Source organism: Sminthopsis crassicaudata, chromosome 2 (genome assembly GCF_048593235.1).
Source record: "Sminthopsis crassicaudata isolate SCR6 chromosome 2, ASM4859323v1, whole genome shotgun sequence".
Taxonomy (NCBI): domain Eukaryota; kingdom Metazoa; phylum Chordata; class Mammalia; order Dasyuromorphia; family Dasyuridae; genus Sminthopsis; species Sminthopsis crassicaudata.
The window spans coordinates 368937559-368959838 of NC_133618.1; the positions used below are offsets into that span (position 1 = coordinate 368937559).

A 22280-nucleotide genomic window follows, 5' to 3' on the forward strand; every position below is an offset into this window, starting at 1 on the left:
AGATCATTATGACCAATTTGCCAGGCATGAATGGACTACCTAATTGGATTGTGAGCAAGCATCTAGGTATGTAGGGCAGGGAACTCTATTTCCTCACTTTTTATTCCCAGCACTTAGCTGCAGTGCCTGTCATATAGTAGTTGTTTAATCGGTGCTTATTGACTGGATATTATCATGCAAAGACTGGATGACCAGTTGTTGGTTAGTAGAAAAGGAATTTTTGTTCAGGTATGAATCGAACTAAATACCCTTTAAAGGCAAAGTCCCTTCTAGCTCTGAGATTCTATGACAATGTCTTGACTAGGACCTTCTTTCTTACTTATTTTGAATCTCCATAAGACTTAATACAACACCATTCTGCAGATGGTGAGCATTGCTGATTTATAGTCTCATCATTTTTAATCCAAAATATTCTTACCAGCCACTGATTAGAAAAATTTTTCAGAAAATTGTTTTTCTTCACCTGATGCAAAGGGGGATTTTTCTAGTTTGTTTCCTAAAGCATTTTCCATAACTAAAGATAACTGATTTCCTCCTCTGTCTTGAATCCAAATGCCAGCTGCTTTTTTGGGTAGTTGTTTTTTATGCATATGCTGATATTTGAAATCTTGACAGGGGAGGAAAAAAAGATATTTCTGTGTCTTCCACAAATTTCTACTACAAATCCCTAAAGGAAATGGAACTCTTCTGTGATGGCCAGAGCTCTGCTTCTTGGAAAAGGGATGAAGTTGCTTCTTTGATAAAGTCTGCCACCTGTTCCTATTAAGTCTTAATGTTTACTTTAAGATGATATAGCATGCCTTGGTATTAGAAGCTAAGAATTAACTTGGAATTATTGAGTCATAATCTTGCCAGTAAATCTCTCAACTTGGGTGTGCATTATCTTTTTCTCCGATGAAAAAAGTGAGACTTAATAATGCTAAAATACTAAAATGATTATGACAAAGTTTCATAGTAATAAATAGCTTGGAAATTGTAATGAATCTATATAAGTTCTGTGTAAATGTTTGTATTTTAAAGTATGTTTGAGTTCCTTTATTGTGTAGATATTAATTAGCAGTATACCATGATTCTAAGTCTATTGCTCCATCACCTAAATCTCATCATAAAATATAAAATATCTTTTTTCCATAATACTAAATCCAATTACATTTAATATTTTAGTAAATTAAAGGAATCTGAAGCAAAAAATCGAGAATTATTAGAAGAAATGGAGAATTTGAGGAAAAAAATGGAAGAGAAATTTAAGGCAGATACAGGTAAATTATGATTAAGAGTTTCTAATAAATTGCTTTCAAATAATTTTGTTTTATCTTAACTTTAAATTTACTCATTGCTTTTTCCTTTCAGGCCTCAAACTTCCGGATTTTCAAGAATCAATTTTTGAGTATTTTAACACTTCACCTCTTGCTCATGATCTGACATTTAGAGTAAGTTTATAAGCCAAATGATTTGATTGCAGAAATATGGGGGTTGTTAATTTTTTAATAAATTGAAATCATATGATCAAATACCCAAAAGTTATCCATGGGAAAAACATAGTTAGTGAACATCTGATTAAGCATTACAAGTGGATTTTGAGTTTGGAATTGACTTATGGTGATATATTTATAAATTTGCCCTTAGAAATGGTTAAAATAATTCCACGTATGAACTCTCCCAAGATAAACAGTAGCAAATTCAAATAATTCTTACTTGTCTCAGAGATTTACTGGCTGTCTATGATCCTGGTTTTATGCTTCCAGGCTAGTAGTGTTCTGTCTTACTGAGCTATTATGCTATTTTTATTTATTCAAAAAACATTTTTAAAATACCACTGACTATATGTGTTCTGCACTATGCTGACTTTCTGAGATCCAAAAAACAACTCTCTTTCCACATGATCACACAATCATATTTCATTGATGAAAAGATCAAGACTTTGTGGGTGGGGATATAAAGATTGAGATAGAGAAGGAAAGAAAGAAAATAAATTCCAGCTAGACCTTTCTTATTGCTTTTATAAGATTGTGAAATTTTCGTTGAGATACCTCCCTTCCCTCCAGATAGTTTTCAATACTTTCCAGGGTTAATGAACTGCATAACTTCAGAGGAAGCATCTGTTAAATGCTGACATGAATCATGCTTCCTTACTTTATATGTTGTAAATTCCAAATGGATATGTGGGGTGGTCCATTGTTTCAGTCCATTTTTATCCCAAACTATCAGTGGACTCTTAAAAATAAGAAACCATGAACAATCCCAGAGGGTTAGGGGTAGAAATGAATCTCATTACTAGAGGGTTCTTTAACCAACTTTTTAATGCTTAATATCATTCTGGTTACATATATGGTCACTTTGCTTTCCAAATCCCTTTCATTTAAATTTTTCCAAATGATAGTAGTTCTTTCCTATCCATGTCCCTGCAAAAAGCCTCCAGCTAATTGTAAAACATAGAGTAACCAATGACTACTTTCTTTTGTAAACCTTATTACTTAATGAATTGCATGGATTTTTCATTCCTCTGATAGAGGAACAGAGAAGAAAATTGCCAGCAATTAAGCTTTTCAAATATCTTGTCAACTTTTGTTGACATTATATATTAATGAGAATTGGAAGAAAAACAACTTTTCTCCCAAATTAATAGAGAACATATAAAATCTCTCAAGTTATCATGATAGCTTTTTCTGATTCTTTCCTCACATGGCTGGCCACTCTTGACTCTTCTTTGCTGGATCTTCACTTCAACCCACTACCAAAGAATCTCAAGTCTATGAATTTCTTTTCTCTAAGTTAGTGATCTTATTTGGTCCCATAAGTTCAGTTATCTCTTAGATGATCTCAAGATCCTTATCTTCTCTCTCCTGACTTACAGTCTCACATCATCAACTCGATTTTTGGATATTTTGAATGGGATATCCAGTTGATAACTTACACTTAACAGTAACAGTACTTGTAATTTCTCTCACAAATCTTGCTCTCTTCCCAAACTCCCCCAACTAATTAGGACATCCCTCCAGTCACTCAGCTTCAAAACTATATGTTAATTTAGACTTCTCACCCACAATCATCCCCCATTTCCAATTTATTGTCTTTACATTCTTATCTTTATCACACTTCCATTATCTTCTCTCCATTCACACAAACTGTGACTCTTATTCAAGACCTCATCACTTCTTACCTATTCTATTTACAGTAAGTTTCTTGTTGGTCTTCCTACCCTACTGTGGTCCATCCTCTACTTAGGCTGTCAAAGTGATTTTTGTAAGTACAGATCTGACTATCTTTCCCTCTTCCTATACACACACAGGCCTTTTCTTAGTTTTACACTTTAACTTCTGTGTGATGTGATCCAGTGGTAATGGTGTAGTGGTTACTCATACATCACTCACCATCTTCCATCTGCCTTTTCACTGCCTGTTTTGTATACAGAGGTATAATGATATGTAGGGTATAGTATAAAATAGAAGATAATCTCAGAGGGAGGGAACTCATAGCTTAGAGAAAGGGGTGTTTCCTGCAGAAGATGGAATTTGAGTTGTGTTGAAGGAAGTCAGGGAAGCCAAGAAGTAGCTGAATAGAAATTATAGTGAAAATTGCCAGTGAAAAGAAAGAATTGGATCCTGTACACTCATATATTGTTTATGCACAGTTGTTTGCTTGTTATCTCTCCCATTAGAATGTGAGCTCTTCGTGACAAGAATTATGTTTTTGCCTTTATGTCTCCAGGGCTTAGTGTGCCTGGCATATAGTAATTGCTTAATAAATGTTTATTGATTGACTAACAAATTTTTAAAGTAGTAAGTTTCATTAGGTGATCTTCTGGTCTAGTCTAATTCAGATTTAGATTTAGATTTCAAAGTACTGTGTTAGACACTGAAGATACAAAGACAAAAAATGTTCCTGGAAGACAGATCCAGGAACTTATATTCTACTAAAAACAATCAATCTAAAACCTGATAAATATAATAAATATAAGAATAATAATTTGAGGAAGGATTATCAATGGATTAACAATCAATTAACACAGGATTTTCTTGGAAGTCTGAGACAAAGATTAGGTATAGGAATGGAATGTTCCTAAATCAGTTGGGATAAACATTTACTAAATATCTGTTTTGTCCAGAGCACTATCCTAGACTCTGAAGCATAGATACCAAGATGAGACAACATTTAGTCCTTGCCAGTGTAGAGTTTAATCTGATAGGAGATGACATACAGAATACAAATCAAATTCATTGTCCTAAGACTTTCCATATTTGAATAGATCTATCTTCTTATATTTTCTTTTTCTATTTATCTAGTTCAAAGAGCTCAGTAGAAGGAAAGTTCACTTTTTGTTTTGTTTTGTTTTGTTTTTAAACAAAGGCTTTATATTTGAAACATTCCTAGAAGTTTAAGCAAGTTTTTTCTAATTTGCTGGCCAGCAATACTTGCAAAAAAACTTGCAAAAAACCTGAAGATTGTTCAATTCACTACTAATAACTTTGATGAAAAATTTTTTTTTTCTTTTGAGTGGAAAATGATCAGTTTTATCAACTATTACAACAACCAAAATTGGTATTTCTTCTTTATTCATACATCTCTGCTAGCCTTTTGGGAAGAAGTAAGTTTCTGCTAATTGTGCTTCCTCGGGTTCTCATCTTAATTAAAATGACATCATTAAGCTAATGAATTTTGTTTACTATATTAATTTGCATAATTTCTTTTAATTTAACCAGCTAAATAAAACTAATTTTATTAAGGTTTCATAAAAACTTTTACAATAAAATTGGGTTACTTTGTAGATGTAGGTTTCTGAAGATAAAATCCTCTTAATTTATTTGTCATGTCTTATAATATAAAAACCACCCTTTTTAGCTTTTTAATTAGCAATCAGCCTAGCATCTCTTTTCTAAATTTTTAAACATTTTTAAATACTTGTCTGGATTTCTAGATAGTTATACCTGTATAATTGTTTTACTTGTATGGGCTACCTTCTTATTTGAGTTTGGTTTATTATATCAGTAGCTTAGTTAATTATAAAAATCATGGTCATATTACTTTCACCATTCATCACATACCTTTTGTATTTCACAGAGTATGGCTATATAGATACTTTAGCCTGGGTTTTTGAATCTTAGCATTTAATGACACTAACCTCACAAAATGTTAATGTTTTTGGTAATTATATATTAATTTTGCTGAATTCATTTAGAGATTTTTTTTAATTGGTTAAGAAATTAAATGGCTCCTCTACAATATGTAAACATATTCATAATAATCTGACTGTACTCAAATATAGCAAGTCTGTCGTGCTCTCTGGTCTTTTAATTCTGGGCTGTGCCTTCAATAGGTTCCTCAGAAAACTAGAATTTCTGCCTTGAAAAATGAAGCTAGTTGGTCGTAAGAGAAATAGCAAGAAGTCATAGGCATACAGTATACTTAGAGAAAAGGCTTATACTTATAGCACCATCATCCTGAAAATGTCTTTATAGGGATGATAAAGGAGATCAGATGATTAAGGTCAGATACTTTGCATTTTTCTGGTTATAGGAACAGGGAACTAAAAAGAACTTTGCATATTTAAAATAATTAATCTTCATATTTTCTATTCCTTTGTTTTGTTTTTTGAGACTAGATTTGTCTATATTATGTCTAGCATCAATTCACAGACCTGAGCCATTGCTCACTCACACAGGCATCTCTTCTATTTCTGACTTTGATCATTTCACCTCTTCCCAAGGAGCTCACCACATCAGTGCTTAACTTAGTGTTGTGGATGTCAAATCCGTTAACCTTATTGTAGCCCTGAACTCCTAAAGTCAAATGAGCCAGCAGTTTCTGCTTCTTCTGTAACAAGAAGTAACAAGATGCACCATCATATCCAGTGATCTTTTATTACTTAGAAACACATTACATTGTTTCAGAGAATATGAAATGTTAATTTATAGACATGTGAAGGGTTTATAATTGATTTAAGAAAGTCAAACTTTTAGTACTATACTTACTGAGAGGAGTAAAAAGAGGTTAGTTAGAACTTTAAAAGAAATACAGTTTTGAGAACTCAGTACTCCATATTATGTAAAAATATATAACTTGGGAATCCGAATTCAAAATTTTCTAATTATCATTCCTACTACTTTTTTTATTTTTCAGAGTAGCTCAACTAATGATCAAGAAACACAAATTCCCAAACCAGAAGTTTCACCATCCACTTCAGTTTCCATAAACCCAGAACAGCAAGAAGTAAGTCTACTGATATTATTTTACTAAGAGATTCACCCAACTTTTACCTTATACTAGAATGTAATCAGTGTGATTATTATTAATATAATTGTTAATAATATATTAGTGTTTCTTTGGAGATACTACCCATTATGAAAGGAAGTACATTCTGGTATTAAGTATACTTCTTTGTAGCCTTGGTGCTTTGCTTAATGAACAGTTTTATAGAACTTTTTTTTGGGCTGTTTAATAAGTGTATAATGTGCTTTATTTATATTTTAATTGTTAATGAACAGGCTTTGAGCATTTTGAGGATTTTTGTTAAAATAATAAATCAGAAGCATAAATGTAAAATAAATGAATTTTTAAAAGAAATAAGCCCCATTTAATATGGGAAATTAAAGAAAAAATTGAAAAAAACATTTATCTCTTTATTATAGGAAACAACTCGTTCTCAACAGAGGGGACCAGCAGTTTCTTCTCCCACCATCCAGTCTCTTTCTCTAGCTGTACCAAAGGTAGGAAATCTTATTTATTAGGACCTTCATTTTTAGAAAATAATTGGATTTCTACTGGGGAGGATATGGCATATATACATCTAAGAGCAAAGTAAAAATCTAAACAAGATAACCTAAGAAAAATTTAAAAAGCAGAGCGAACTTCCCCAGTTTTCCCATTTGTAAAGCAAGAAAGGTGGCACAGTGAATAGAGTCTTGGGCCTGAAGTCAGGAGACCTGAGTTCAAATGCAGCCTAATGAACCTGAGACGCCCAATAGCTTTGTGATCTTGGGCAAGTCACTTAGCCTATGTGTTGCCTCAATTTTCTCAACTGTGAAATGGGGATAACAATGGTACCTATCTCCTAGGATTGTTGTGAGGATCAAATGAGATCTTGTAGAGTATTAACATAGCATATTAACATAGTCTTGTGAAGACTTTTATCCTCATCTAAATGGGGGAAACTTAGGAAAATAAAGGAACCCAGAGAGCAAGAAGGAAATGTTGACAGCATAGATAGAAAGGAGCTGTTACCTCTAGTGTGGCCTGATTAAATAAATCTTGAATGACTAGTCATCTCTTTGATTTCCAAATCTTTGCCACTACAAAAAAAATCTATAAATTTTTTTGTATAGATACATTTCCTTTCCTTTTTCTTTGATCTCTTTGGGATATAGACTCAGCAGTGGTATTGCTTTTATAGTCCTTTGGTCATGGTTCCAAATTCTTCTTCAGAATGGCTGATACAAACTCCACCAGGAGTGTATTAGTGTCCCTGTTTTTTCACATCCCCTCCAACTTTTGCTTTTCTTTTTTTGTCATATTAGCCAATCTGATAGGTAGGAGGTAATATTTTAGAATTGTTTTAATTTGCATTTCTCTAATTACTAGTGATTTAGAGCATTTTTTTCACATGACAATCTTCTGAAAACTGCCTCTTCATATCCTTTAACCATTTAGCAATTGAAGAATGACTCTTTTTTTATTGAAGTTTTTTATTTTCAAAACATGTGTAAGGATAATTTTTCCGACATTGATCCTTGAAAAACCTTGTGTTCCAATTTTTTCCCTCTTTTCCCCCACCCTTTTCCCTAGATGGCATATATGAATATATATATGTTAAACATGGTAAAAATATATATTAAATTCTATATAGGTGTACATATTTATACAGTGGTCTTGCTGCACAAGAAAAATCATATCAAAACCAAACAAACCAAAACAAAGAGTGAAAATCCCACAGTCTTCTTTCTTGGTGGAGATGGCTCTCATCATCACAAGATCATTGGAACAGGAATAGCTCTTATTTTTATAAATATGGTTTGGTTTTCTATATATTTGAGAAATGAGATCTTATCAGGAAAAACTTGCTGTAATTTTTTTTTTTTTTTTTTTGAGTTTCCTGAATTTGACTATTTGTTTTGTTTGTACTATCTATTTTAACTTTTACCTTTGTCTATGTCTACTGTATATCCGTCTGGTTTTGAGTTTTCATTTTGTTGGAAAAGTAATCAATCTCTCTTTTTAAAAGTTTTTTTTTACTTTTGTATGTTTCTTTTTTAGCCTAAAGCTCACCAATTCAGTGTCAAATCCTTCTCAAGTCCTACACAATGTAGCCACTGCACTTCGCTTATGGTTGGATTAATTCGACAAGGTTATGCTTGTGAGGGTGAGTAAATTGTTTTTGAGATTAACTTATTAAAATCTCTGTATTTGAAGCATTGGCCAATTCAGTAAAAAGCAATTATTGTAAGAATTTTAAGGTCAACCAAGCCAACCCTTGTTGCTAGAAGAAACTCTCCAAACTCCCAGCATAATACTCTTGTAACATTTGTTATCTACTTTCTACTTGGTGCCACCTTTTATACTTTTGTTCCCCTATAGTGCTCTGCACTTGAGCCTTTATTCCTCTTTGACAAAGTGTTCAGAGAAATATAAAAATGACTTTTACTTTAAAGGAATATGTTGGCAGTAACTTAAATCATGTAAAAAAGTTCAATATTTAATAGGTAATAAGCATACAAGCATGTGCTTTTTAGGTGAGAAATGTGATTGTGGAAATTATAACAAACTTTTAAACTTTCATGTCCAATCTCTTCTTGTGACTATCAAACTTTGCTGCTCTTTTCTAGTTACCTATTCATCTTTAAATTGTCTTCCTTTTATGCATAGTGGCTCCTTTTTAGAATGTAATTGATAATGACTTGATTTTTCCAGTGTGTTCCTTCTCATGCCATGTTTCATGCAAAGACAGTGCTCCTCAGGTTTGTCCAATTCCTCCTGAGCAATCAAAAAGGCCTCTTGGAGTAGATGTACAGAGAGGGATTGGAACAGCATACAAAGGTTATGTCAAGGTAAGACTGAGGCAGCAATAGAGACAGGAAAAGCTGGGCTCTAGAAATGTCATGATCTTAGATTCTAAGCTCTTTTCATCTTATAGCTTTATGATCTTGATTATATCACTAAATCTTTTGGGGACTTTGGTTTCTCATCTTTAAAAGGATGATAATAATGTATTATACATCTCAAGGTAGTTGTTAAGATTAAATAAGGTACTACATATATAACATGTTATAGTTCCAAAGAACTGTAAGATATTATTTGTTTATCTAATCTACCAAATGTACTTGAATATTTTGACTGCAAAATGTGTACTTCTGCCACCACTGGAAACTCCAGTCCTTTCAAATTTTCATAGACAGTCACTTTGATATTCTGTGATAAGAAAAAGGTTATGTTGTACCTTTTCATCAATTACCATTCTGTCATTTTCAGATACCAGACATATAGGTCCCATATTTATAATCTTTTTAATTTAGTAGATCTTGCCAAAACAGTACCCAAATGAAATATTAGACTAGAGCTTTAATGGAAAATGGTTACAGTTATATAGATAGGTTGCTTCTGAATTTCTTTAATAAAATGAGTATAAAAACTAAATACATTTGAGATTTGTTTCCTTGTAAGTTAATCTATTTTGCGTGGTACTTCCCTAAAATTTTGGGGAGGTAATTAGAGTACCTTTTCTGAACTATGAACTAAACACTTCTAGGTCAGCACTTCTCTAATATTGGAAAATTCTGAAAAAAGTCATACAAAGAAATAGCCCAGGTGTCTGTAACTAAGAAAACATGGGATGAGGGATGGAATGTCATAATTTTTCATTGGTCATTCACTACATATAATTCACTAATTCCTTGTTCAGAAGTGAGAGATCAAGCATATTATATTTTCTGGTTAATTTTTAAAATTAGTTTTAAAATATCTTTCTGGAAAAAAATGGTAAAATTTATTTCTTTGTAGATTCCAAAACCTACAGGGGTGAAGAAAGGATGGCAGAGAGCATATGCAATTGTCTGTGACTGTAAACTTTTTTTATATGATTTGCCTGAAGGAAAATCCACCCAGCCTGGTGTTGTTGCAAGTCAAGTCTTAGATCTTAGGTTGGTTTGTGACAAATGTTGGTTTGGTTTATTAATTTTGTTTTTACTTTTATTTCATGAGAGTGTTGTTTTATATCATTGTAACTGGGATCTCACTTATAATTTGATTATTGTGTTATTTTTGAAGGCAGTTAAATTTAGCCAACACATAAAATATTAATTTCTCTTCATTGAAAAATTGGAACAATAGTCATTTTAATGTAAGAGTATTTAACTGGCAGAATGTACAAAAAATGTGTATATAGTATATATGTCTATTAATTTTGCTTGCAGAGTAACAAAGTTGGAAAAATTGATTGTATACTTTAAAGTTAGCTCCAGGAAATGTAGAATCTGACCTGAATATAATCCATTGTCTTATCTGACTTAATAGAACATCATTTTCTAATCTTTTTTCAGTTTTCCTGGAATTAAGAACATAGGGGAAACTTAGCATCTGCCTTCTTCAGTTCTATAAACATTAAGCAACTGTGTGCTTACTGTGCTTGGCCTTCAGAGAAGAATTCAGCTCTTCAAGGAGCTTATAGTGGCATTGCATAATGAGCCATACGTAGCAATAGCTATAATAAAAGTTAAAATGTTATTTAATATATGGGAGATATTAAAGGGGAAGAACTACTTTTAGCTGAGAGTATCAGAGAAGACTTCATATGAATAAAAGTGTCTGAGCTTAGCTTTGGAAGCTAGAGAATATCAGTAGATAAAAATGGAAATATTGCAATTATAGCAGATGACATGAGCAAAAAAATGGATGGATGAAAAAGGGAGCAGAGTAAGATCAGGGCAAAGTAATTAATCTAGTTTATTATTGGATTCATTATTTGCTTTCACATCATTCAAGCCTGTTCAGAATTTAAGTCTGTTTAGTCATGTTTGACTTAGTTCTTCTAAATCTTCCCATAAAATGGTTAAAATGCCTCCCATATTATGGTAATGTTTTCCCCTAAATAAGATTAGGATATTTTAATATGTCTTTGTTAAGCATTTGATGTAAATGTGAATTTGCATATGTTGTGCATTGTCTAACAGTGAATGTGTTAACTTCACACAGTAAAATATTTGTCCTTGCTCACCAGTAGTTAATCATGTGTATGTGTGAAGACACTTAAGCATATGAAAAACTGGACATGTACCCTTTTCCTAAAATCATTTTGTTATAAATAAGGAAGAATTTACCTGCTTTTAAAAGCAGTAGTCCTAGTACATAGCCTATATATTGTATAACCCTTTTAAATGCAATTTATTCCATAATTAATGGAAATAGGTCTTATGGCCATTTTTTTTGAAATGGTAGCCTGATTTTTATCGATGTGTAATCTAAGTGATGTTTAAGTATTGCAGTTATGAAATAGTATAAAACATATTATAACAGGTTCCCTACAAATCACTCACCACTTGTTAAAATTTTCTTTAACCTTGGTGACAGCTCAATTATCACAAAGTCTTCTTCAGTCTCCTTTCTTCCCTAATTAAAAATGATTCTCCTCATCACCATCTTCTTTGCATTCCTTCCCCAGTTTAAGTCTCTCTCTGACCTTTCATGGACATTTAATACAGAATTTTTTCATTTCTCCTTAAAATAGAAACTGGTTCTCCCTCCCAATCTTGTTAATTACAGAGTTTAATGTATAAAGAGTTTCTCTTAGAGTTAGGATAGCATAGGCTCAATGAAGTCTTCTCTCCAATAGGCCCAGGCAACTCTCTACTCCAGCAATTTTCAAAGTATGGTTCAAGGATTCCTGAGACATTTGGAGAGCATATGCAAGATCAAAACTGTTTTCTTAATAGCACTAAGATGTTTAATGTCAAATATAGTAAATATCAATAGATAAAACTTTTGGGGAGAAGGTTCAAATTTGTATGAGTTAAATGGGTCTTGAAAGCAAAAAACTTATATATATTATAAATTGGATTATACTTGCTGGTCTGCATTAATATATAGGTAGTTTCCTTACCAAAAGCCTTCTAATACAATGAAGTTATAGGTCCAGACCAAAAAGAAAAATAAAAAATACATATTTTTTTTTCTTTTTTTGAAGAACAAAATTTATAATATAAACAAATCATTTATAGCTAGAAATGTGTGCAGGAAAGTAAAAGTGTTATAGAATGCTGTTTTTCTCTATTTTTCTCTACCAATTTTTATTATCTCATTGTTTTGTTTTGTTTTGTTTACCAGAGATGAAGAGTTTTCTGTGAGCTGTGTCTTAGCATCGGATGTTATACATGCTACCCGCCGAGATATTCCTTGTATATTTAGGGTATGGCTTCTTTTATTTCTAATGTTTTTTTTTTTAAGAGAACCTTTTTAAAGCTTGTGCTTTCACAGTTTTAAAAATGGTAAAAATGTTTATATTTAAATGATCATTGGTTACAGTTAAATATAAATTTTTAAGGTTTGCCAGTGCTCTACCCAAAAGATGTTTCAACATATTTCTAAAATTATTCAGATTTGGAAATCTCTGATACCTTATTTCATTTTTGTTTTGGTTAATTAAGCCTTTTATTGCTGATAGTGAATATGATGAATTTAATATTTTATATGTTCCCATCTTACTCCATATTTTATCAACGTGTCCATCTCATTTTCCAGAAGCCTTGCTACCTAGCAGCATTATTATTCTCTCTTCACACAAGAATGCCATTTTTAGTGTGAGAACTCCAACCATCCTGGGCATCCTTCTTCTTTTTCTCTTCTTTATTGGTCCTCTAACTTTTTTTTTTTTTTTCTTTTAAGCATACCTAAAACTTCTTTTCTCCTTTATATCTCTCCTATATTACTTTTTTTCCCCTGAGGCAATTGGGATTAAGTGACTTGCCCAGGGTCATATAGCTAGGAAGTGTTAAGTGTCTGAGGTTAGATTTGAACTCAGGTCCTCCTTACTTCAGGGCTGGTACTCTATCCACAGAGCCACTTAGCTGCCCCTCCTATGCTACTTTTTAAAAATTTGATTTACCAGTGTATTCAACTCTAACAGAAATACTAGGATAAGTTACTTTACAAAGGGGCATGCTATGTAACAATATGTGATTTTGTTTTCTTTTTTTCAGTGTTTACAATAATCTTTAAGCTAGAGCAGAAATATTAGATGATAAAGTCAAACATTCCATATTTACCATTTTCTTTAGTAGTGTGCCTTTAAAAAAATAATACTCAGAAACAGCACAATGCTGTGTTAAACAAAAAAACTAACAGACCTTTCAGCAATATTTTAACAAAAATATTTCTCTATTCAGAATATATATAGTGTATGTAATAGAGGGAGAATTACAATCATATATGACTTAAAAGATTACAGCAAATACTTGCTTAGACTTCATTAATGAGAACATAAGGGAAAACACATAGCATTTCCAGTGTAATTTGTGTTAAAATTAAATGGCTCTATATAAAAAGGTATTCTTTCAGACACTGTTTTAATTATTACTGTAACTCAAGTAAACATTTCCAAAGTATGCTTTTAGGAGGCTGGTTTTGGTAAGAGCTAACTTAACTAGAAATTTACGTGTGATGAACTAACAGTATTATACATAACTCTTTTTTATTAATATGCTTCCCATTTAGTATTTAATGACAAAACTGAGCAGAAAAGCTTGTAGAACAAGTTCAGCACGTCATACAAGCAACTGCTTGGCAATTAGAGAAGGGAAAACTGAATTGAAAAAAATGTTTAACCCCAAGATTGGACTGTTGGCATTCTTCAGCAAGTACACCTGGGAAGAACTTAATTTTTGCTCCTGAGCACGTGTTATATTTATTTCTCTAAATAGTCAAATTGCTTTGTATTATGGGGATATAATATTTTGTCTATTTTGTTTGTCTTATGTTTGTGTTTTGTTTATTTTATATTATTAAGGTGACAGCTTCTCTCTTAGGCACACCTGCTAAGACCAGTTCACTGCTAATTCTAACAGAGAATGAAAATGAGAAGAGGAAATGGGTTGGGATCCTAGAAGGACTGCAGTCTATTCTGCATAAAAATAGACTTAAAAATCAAGTTGTACATATTCCACAGGAAGCCTATGACAGCACTCTGCCTCTTATTAAAACCATCTTAACAGCTGCAATAGTAGGTATGTACCTTGGAAGCTTCCATTTTAAAAAGTGCATTCTCCCTGTCATTAGGGAAACTGATGTTCTCAACGTTGTAAATTTGTATATTTAAAATATTCCTTCCACAAATAGGCTGCATATTTATAAATTGAAATCATTTAAGGTTATAATTTCATTGCTTAAGCTTTCTGATTTCTAATTCTAGACTGATTTAAATGCCATTCTCATATGTTTTCTAGATAAATATTTGAATACTAAATTTATGTTGGATATATATTATTATTGGATTTGGATCTAGAAGGAATAGAATGACATCAGGTACAAAATTCTTAATCCCTGCATTCTGACACTTATTAGCTGTGAGACCATGGCCAAATCATGTAGCCTCTATGGATGTCATTTTCCTTATTTGTAAAATTGGATTGCTACTATGTAGTAATTACTACATAAAGATTTGAAGAGACCTTATGTGACATCTTGCTGATCTTAACTTTATTCAAAGAACCTAAAGCCAAGAGAGGCTGTTATTTGTCTAGGACCACACAGTAACACAGACCTAGGATTTTTACCCAGAACTTTTTCTTATAAATTCATTGCTTTTTTCACTTGCAGTATTTTTCCTCATAACTACTTTGCAGGATTGTTGTGAGGAATGCGTGCATGCATATATACCCATGCCTTATATATATATATATATATATATATGCAAAATACCATGTAAATGTCATTTATAATATAATCTAGTTCAATCCTCACATTTTACACATGAGAAAGAAATCTAGAGAGGTGAGTGAGTGAATGAATGAATGAAAAACAATGTATTAAATGATTTTACTATGCTATGTACCTTTTGGATACAAATACAGTTTCTGCTCTCAAGGAGCTCACATTCTAATAAAGGAGGCAACACATGTGGAAGGATTTAACTGTAAGTTAAATAGAAAGGTCCTATGGTTCTGAGGGTATGGAAGCAAAATAGATGGTAGTTCTTCCTCTTCAATGTCATTTCTACTGATGAAATCATGCTACTTTCTGATCTTGAATCATTTGGCAGTGCTAAGGACTTTGGTGGCAAGAAACTTTCTTTTCTAGGCCTTCATTAGTTGTGATTGTTGTACCTAAAGAAATATTTTTCAGCCACATCCGCACAAAGATATTTCCCTAGGATCAGGGTCCTGGATTGTTTCTACTGAACTGGGAAATGGAGGGGAGAGGGAAGAATTATCTCTCTGTCCATAAGAGAAGATATATGTCTTCCATATGGGTGGTGATGGTGGTGGTGGTGGTAATGATGGTAGTGTTTTAACATGCCTGGAACCTTGATTAATAAATTATTGGGGATGGGTGACCTTTTCTTCACAGAGTTAGTTCCCTAGATGATGGCTCTGAGAACCAGATTGAAAGCATGACCTGTAATCCGAGAGGTTTTGCCATTCCTATAGCTCTTGAGCTTATCTGCCTTTTGGTAATTGTTGCAGAAAGAAATCCACAATGAAATTTTCCCTTCAATTGATAGCTATAGGGAGAGTAACTTAGTGAAATGATTCTCCCAAGCTTAAACAGGACTTGAATCAATAGGCAATGCTGTAGATATTGGTCTGGAGATTTCTGCTAATCCTTTGTCTCCAGCAATATCATTGCAGACAAAAGTAAAAAAATATGGCTAGATATATTACACTTCTAAATGGTTTTGATTAATGAATTAATGAAAGATGCTTTCAGTGTTGCAATTGTCTTCAAAATGTTATCAGTGCCTTAGTTATTAAACTTAGGTGATATCAAATACATAAGTAGTAAGAGAGTCTTTTCTTACCACAATTTACGGCAGAGTGTTCCAAAAAAAGTGTTGGGCTAACTCTAACAAGTTCAAACTTAATAGGGATAAATTGTACTTAGGTTTATAAAAAACCCTTTAAATTCACAAGATGCGTTGTGGATATATGAGAAAGACTTGGATGTTTTATAGACATCATGAGAAAATAATGATGCCAGAATATTTAATTTAATATTTTAGATTATTTATTTACAAGGAAAAATTATAGTCCACTATCATCTGACCTAGTAAGACCACATCTAGCACTTTATATTATTTATGGATATTTTATTTGGATGGTAACCTTGATAGCATGCTCAGAAAATAAAAAACCATGATGAGGTCATACTTGAACAATTGTCATATGAGAAATGCTTGACCAAACTGGGGATATATAAACTAGAAAAGAAGCATTATATGAGTTGAGAGTCAACTTAGTTGTCTTCACATATGTAGAGCTATTACTTAAAGAGGGATTAGATTCATCCTTTTTGGGTTCAAAAAGCAGAATGTGTAGAAATGGATGAAAGTTAAAAGGAGACAAATTGCAGCTCAGTATAAGAAAAAACTTATGAAAATTCTCTATTCTGTCCCAAATATGAAACAGATTAATTCATTATATAGTTTCTTGTCAATGGACATGTTAGATCCTATTCTAAATGACCATTGATCTATAATGTATTAAGTAATTTACTTATAAGATTGGAAAATTAGATAATTTTTAAGGTCCCTTCTTTCTAAGATTATGTATGCTATAAAGAATTTGACCATAAATGCTATTAGAATATAGGACTTTTTGCAATAGAATCTTTGTATTTAACTATATTCCTCTCATCCTTTGTTTTAATACAGATCGGGATAGGATAGCCATTGGTTTAGAAGAAGGATTGTATGTAATAGAGTTAACTCGTGATGGTAAGTTATTATGATTTGGGAATGTTACCATAATAATGCATCTCCAGTCTAGCTATTTCAGTGTAAAATACACCATGATTCAGCTGATTGCTTAAAAGTAAATTATAAGTGAAATCAAAAGATGAAATTTATTCTAACTCCATGTGATGATTAGTCTTGTGTATTATGTCAGGTCCACCTAGTTTTCCCAATAGCCAAGGACTGAAATTCTTTTTAATTCTTTTGAACCCCAAATTGAAATATGTTCCCCAAAATGTACTAACAAGATGAAAACTGTACATATGTTCTCTCTTCCTCCCGTCTTCCCCCCCCTCCCTTTCTGTCTTTCTCTTCCTCCCTCCCACATCCTTCCTCTCTCCCCCTCCTACCTGGTTTACCTCCCTCTCTCTCTAGGGTAGGATCTAACATTTATATGCAACTGTTTATTTAATGTTAATATACAAATATTAGAACTCTGTTCCTTAGGAATGACAGGATTATCTATAATCAATACCCCTAGAAAGAACATAGAATTTTTTTCCAGAGCTAATAACTACATTCTCTTTCCTTGTACTGGTATAGTTCCATAGCTTGGACTTGCATCTTTCATTCCCAAAAATCTGTCAAGCTAATTATTGGCTAGCCTCAGATTGTTTGTCAGCCCATTAGTGAGTAAGCCAGTGAGGATATTCTTTTGCTTAGAGTGACCCTGAGTGATGACCCAATTCTAGAACTACCAGGGCACTGAATTGTTTCAGAGATTGAATACGTTTTGTTCTATCCCACTTATGGCTAATCTCCCTGTTTAGAACACATATACACTATTATTGATGAATTTTTTAAAATTATGGAGTAATTAGAAGTGGAATTGACAAGCTCATTTGATATTAGAGCTGTATCCTTTGAGCAAGTGGTTTGGAATCTACGTGAATATATACCTTCTGTTCCAGGATTTACCCCAACTAAACTCACCTAATTAAAATTCATCAGTTTATTCTTTCCAACTTAAACTCATTCTGAGCCAATTAGAACAGCTAATGCCAATCTATTCTTTCACTCTAATAAAGGAAAACCAAGGAAATATATTAAAAGTACATTCTTCTTAGCATAGGAATTTTAAATATAAATCATCTTGTCCATTTTTAAAAGTTTATAAAAACTCGGGTCTTCCCTTCAAAAAGGCTAAATTTGATTAAGCTAATTTCCCTCAATCTTACAACAATGATAAAAGTGCTAAAAAAAAGACCCTAAAATGGGGAAGGAAAAAACTTTCACAAGAAAGAAAATTAACAAATACTGTGGAGTAAAGGAAGGAGAGGAGAAACCTTTGCAGAAAAGAACAGAACTGTAACAAACTATATCTTTGGAATGGAGAATAGGCATACTTTTAAGAAATTTCAGTGGGTGTTAGCATCCCAGTGAGATGATAAAGATATAACATCTCTTTTATTAGAAATAAGATGGTTAGAGGAGGAATTCAAGAAGGCTTACATTACAATTGAAAGGTGGAGAAGCAGAGAGCAACTCAAAATGAAAAAAAAAACATAGCAATGGAAAAGCAGATGATAAAATATGAATTTTTCAAATGTCAGAATTGGGAGGAAACTTCGAATCTATACAAACCAAAAGGACAAAATTAAATATTAATCTAAAAATTATTTAAAAGTAAGTCTGACTATGGTATTTAAAGAAATTGTAGAAACCCTTCTCCCCAAATCCCCAGAAGTATCAGAACACACAAAATGTCAACCAAGAGTTAACTGACTCAGCAATGTAATCACTAAGTTCTTGAGCTTTAGGATCAGAATCTTGCAAGATTGCACTATGGGTGGAACTGTGAATTGGTCCAACACTTTGAAAGCTGGAAACTCTTTCCAAAAAGTTAATTTTAAACTCTGTTCTGGGATCCAGTGATTCAAAGTCTATTTCCCCAAACTAGCAGAAAAAAAAAAAAAAAAAAAAGGAAACGGTCTGATGTGTACAAAAACATTTAGATCTTGGGCAAAATCTGATTTCTCTCATATTTTCTAGTTTCCTTGCATTGTCAAGTAGTAAGCCTCTATTCCAGTCTTTTGCATAAATGGATTTATTAAACATTGTGTTACTATGCTTCTTTGCTTCTGTTTAATATGAGCCTGATCTGTTTCAACTTTTCATTGTTTTAAGTAGTTCCAAATAGTTGTGATAATTAATACTTTGTGATACGGCTTGAGATCTTGAATTTTGGTTTCTTTAGATGAATTTTCTTATTATTTTTTCTAGCTCTCTAAAGCTTTATATATATATATATACATATATATATACATATATATAATTTATGTAATTATTTATATATATATATGTAGTAGGAGAATTCTTAAGTAAAGGATATTAAAAATTACAAAAGATATAGTTCTAATTAGGTGAAATTTAAAAGCTTTTGCATTAACAAAAGTAATGCAACTACATTAAGAGGAGAGAGAGTCAACTAAAAGATCTTTATATCATTGTTTCTGATATCAGTGTTTGCTATTCAAGATGCATACACACGAAGAGAATATGAAAAATCAGAATCCATTCCCCAAAATATCAAATAAAAAATCTTCAAAAATTGCAAACTCTTTATCATATAAGAGAGTACTCTTAAAACACTAAAAATAAGAAAGATGCAAATCAAAACAACCCTGATGTTTCCTTTTGTTCCCCACAAATTAGAACAGATGATAAAAGACAGAAATAGTATTGGTGGAATGTGAAAAGACAGATTTATTAAGGCATTGTTGATGCAGCTATGAATTTTTCCTATCAGTATAGAAGACATTTTGAAATTTCTGACTCTAAGATTCTGCTGTTAGGAATTGAGGTCAGTGACTAGAAAAAATGGGTGACCAGAAAAAATATTTATAACAGCACCTTTTATAGTAGGTATGAATTGAAATTGGGGAATAGCTGAATAAATTTTGGTTCATTAGTGTAGTGGAATATTGATCTTCTATAAGAAATGATGAATATAAAGAATTTAAAGAAATGTAGAATAAGCTGAAGAATGTAAAAACCAGAAAAATGATATACAGAGGCTATAATAATATAAATGGAAGTAATATCAATAAACAATTCAGAATGGATGTTTTGAAATTATGTGAAATAATTTTGTATTCAGGGGTGATTTGATAAAATGCCTTCTTGGAAAGATGGGGAAGCATGGGCATAGAATGCTACATGTAAACTTTAAAAAGGAATAATGAGTGAAAAAGAATTGTTCTTTAATAATCAAGTGCAGTTGTCTAAAATCCCAGAATTATTTATTATGAAGGGGAAATATGGAAAGCTTTTCTGATAAGAGTAGAAATGAAACACCAATATCCACTGTCACCATTATTATTTAAAGTTAGTACTAGAATTGCTATGTATAACAATGATACAAAAAAATTTAAGTAATGAACATTAAAAGGAGACAGTTCTTTAGCTGTAACCATGATTTATGTAAAACACTGTAAAGAATCCACAAAAAAAAAAGTAAAGATAAATCACTTATAAAAAGCAAGTTATACTGATAACCTGTGAGTTAGCTTACAATGACAAAATATATAGGACTTATATAAATACAATTTTTTTTATAAAAATAAAGGAAGTTTTACATAGTTAAACTATGATCAATATAGTGAATATGTCAGGTTTTACTCAAATAAAATCAAGAATTAAATGCATTGCTAATTAGATTACCTAGGGGACACTTAATATTGAGTTAGAAAAGTAATACGGTAGAATAAAAGGTCAAGAATCTCTGTAAAAGAATGAACTCATTATCAGACCTCAGATTTACTCATCAATGAATCTGTTATCAGGCCTCCTAGTTACTCTTCAAAACTCTCCAACACTGAATCAAAAGTAAAAAAGTTAATTAGTGAAATAGATTTAGATAAAATTATATATGCACTTAGCAAAAAATCCATACAAACATGTACTGGGGAAAAACTCTTGTCACTCGGAATCACTGGGCAAACAATGGCAGTTCAACAGAAATTAGCTTTAGCACCTTTCACCAAATATAACCTTAAATTCCATATGCATAAGTGGTTTAAATACTTTAAAAGGAACATCCTCCAAAATTAAGAGGAAAACAAATGGTTATATTTCTCTCTCTCTCTCTCTCTCTCTCTCTCTCTCTCTCTCTCTCTCTCTCTCTCTCTCTCTCTCTCTCTGTGTATATCTATCTATCTATCTATCTATCTATCTATCTATCTATCTATCTATCTATCTATATATATAGATAGATAGATATATGTGTGTGTGTGTGTATATCTCTATCTCTATCTCTATCTATCTCTATCTCATTGGATTTCAATTGAGGTCCTCTTTACTTCACAAAAATGCTCTATTCACTCCACCATCTAACTGCCCCATGGTTTTATATCTCAAAACTTGATAGAGAATGAATGTATAACTAGCCAGGATATTATTAGAGGATATTATCAAAGTCAAATTAGATTGATATTTATATGACCATTAAGGCTTTCCAAAAAACAATATAAATGCATCTAGAATGAGAAAAAAAGAAAAAAATTTCCATCTAACAGCTCTGATAAAAATCTGACATCCAAAACCTATATAAGGAATTGATGCAAAACTATTAAGGCCAAGAGCCTTCTCTAACAGATATATAGCCAAAGAATGTCAACAAATTGTTCTTTAAAAAAACATGGAAGTTATCAACAATAATTTTATTACATATAATCAGAAATAGAAATTAAAACAACTGAGATATTACATTGTTGTGCCCACATTAGTACCCTGGATATCTTAGAATCGGCTGGAGTCAGGATAATCAAAAGTCTTCATTCTTCGTCTTTTGGGGTCTCTGTCAGGGGATTAGATATAGGAATTTCCACACCTCCTTTCTTTCTCTCCAGAGCCCAAGATTGATCCCCCTTCTCCTACTCCACCTGCTTGTCTCTCCTTCCTTCTCTCACCACACCCACAGATCGAGCCAGCATAGAGTTGAGTAGGGTCATCCTCCAAACATGTTAATAGAGAATTGTCCAATTGGTAATTAGCCTTAAGTGCTAGGTTAAATGCATCTGCTCAGTTCTAGCCCTTTACATTACATCATATCCATCATTGTTCAAGATAATAAAAGATGAAAATTTTCTGAGTTAATAGGAATGTTGAGGCTTATTTTGGGGGGACTAAGAGAAAAGAATGGGGAGACAATATGACCAAAGGAGGTTTTGCGATTTGTAACATGTAATATGTTTCTTACTTTCTTAATGGGGGGAGAGGGAGGAAGGAAATGCAAATCTGAATTTTCAAAAAAGAAAAGATTTGGAAACATTCAAGAGAAGTTACAACATTCTTGATAGTTTTTGATCCTGTGATCCATTATTAGGTTTATATACCAAGAAAAGTATTGACA

At 32.1% G+C, this 22280-nt stretch overlaps 1 protein-coding gene across 2 annotated transcripts in view; it reads left to right on the forward strand.

Moving 5' to 3' along the window:
- LOC141556651 (serine/threonine-protein kinase MRCK beta) overlaps positions 1 to 22280 on the forward strand; it is a 152998-nt gene that overhangs the window by 108835 nt on the left and 21883 nt on the right. For both annotated transcript variants that reach the window (XM_074291108.1, XM_074291109.1), the window contains 10 exons: positions 1165 to 1259; positions 1351 to 1430; positions 6118 to 6207; positions 6627 to 6704; positions 8248 to 8353; positions 8902 to 9038; positions 9988 to 10127; positions 12307 to 12388; positions 13985 to 14201; positions 16847 to 16909. In XM_074291108.1, coding sequence (XP_074147209.1) covers positions 1165 to 1259; positions 1351 to 1430; positions 6118 to 6207; positions 6627 to 6704; positions 8248 to 8353; positions 8902 to 9038; positions 9988 to 10127; positions 12307 to 12388; positions 13985 to 14201; positions 16847 to 16909 — 1088 coding nt within the window. The remainder of the gene's footprint in view (positions 1 to 1164; positions 1260 to 1350; positions 1431 to 6117; positions 6208 to 6626; positions 6705 to 8247; positions 8354 to 8901; positions 9039 to 9987; positions 10128 to 12306; positions 12389 to 13984; positions 14202 to 16846; positions 16910 to 22280) is intronic.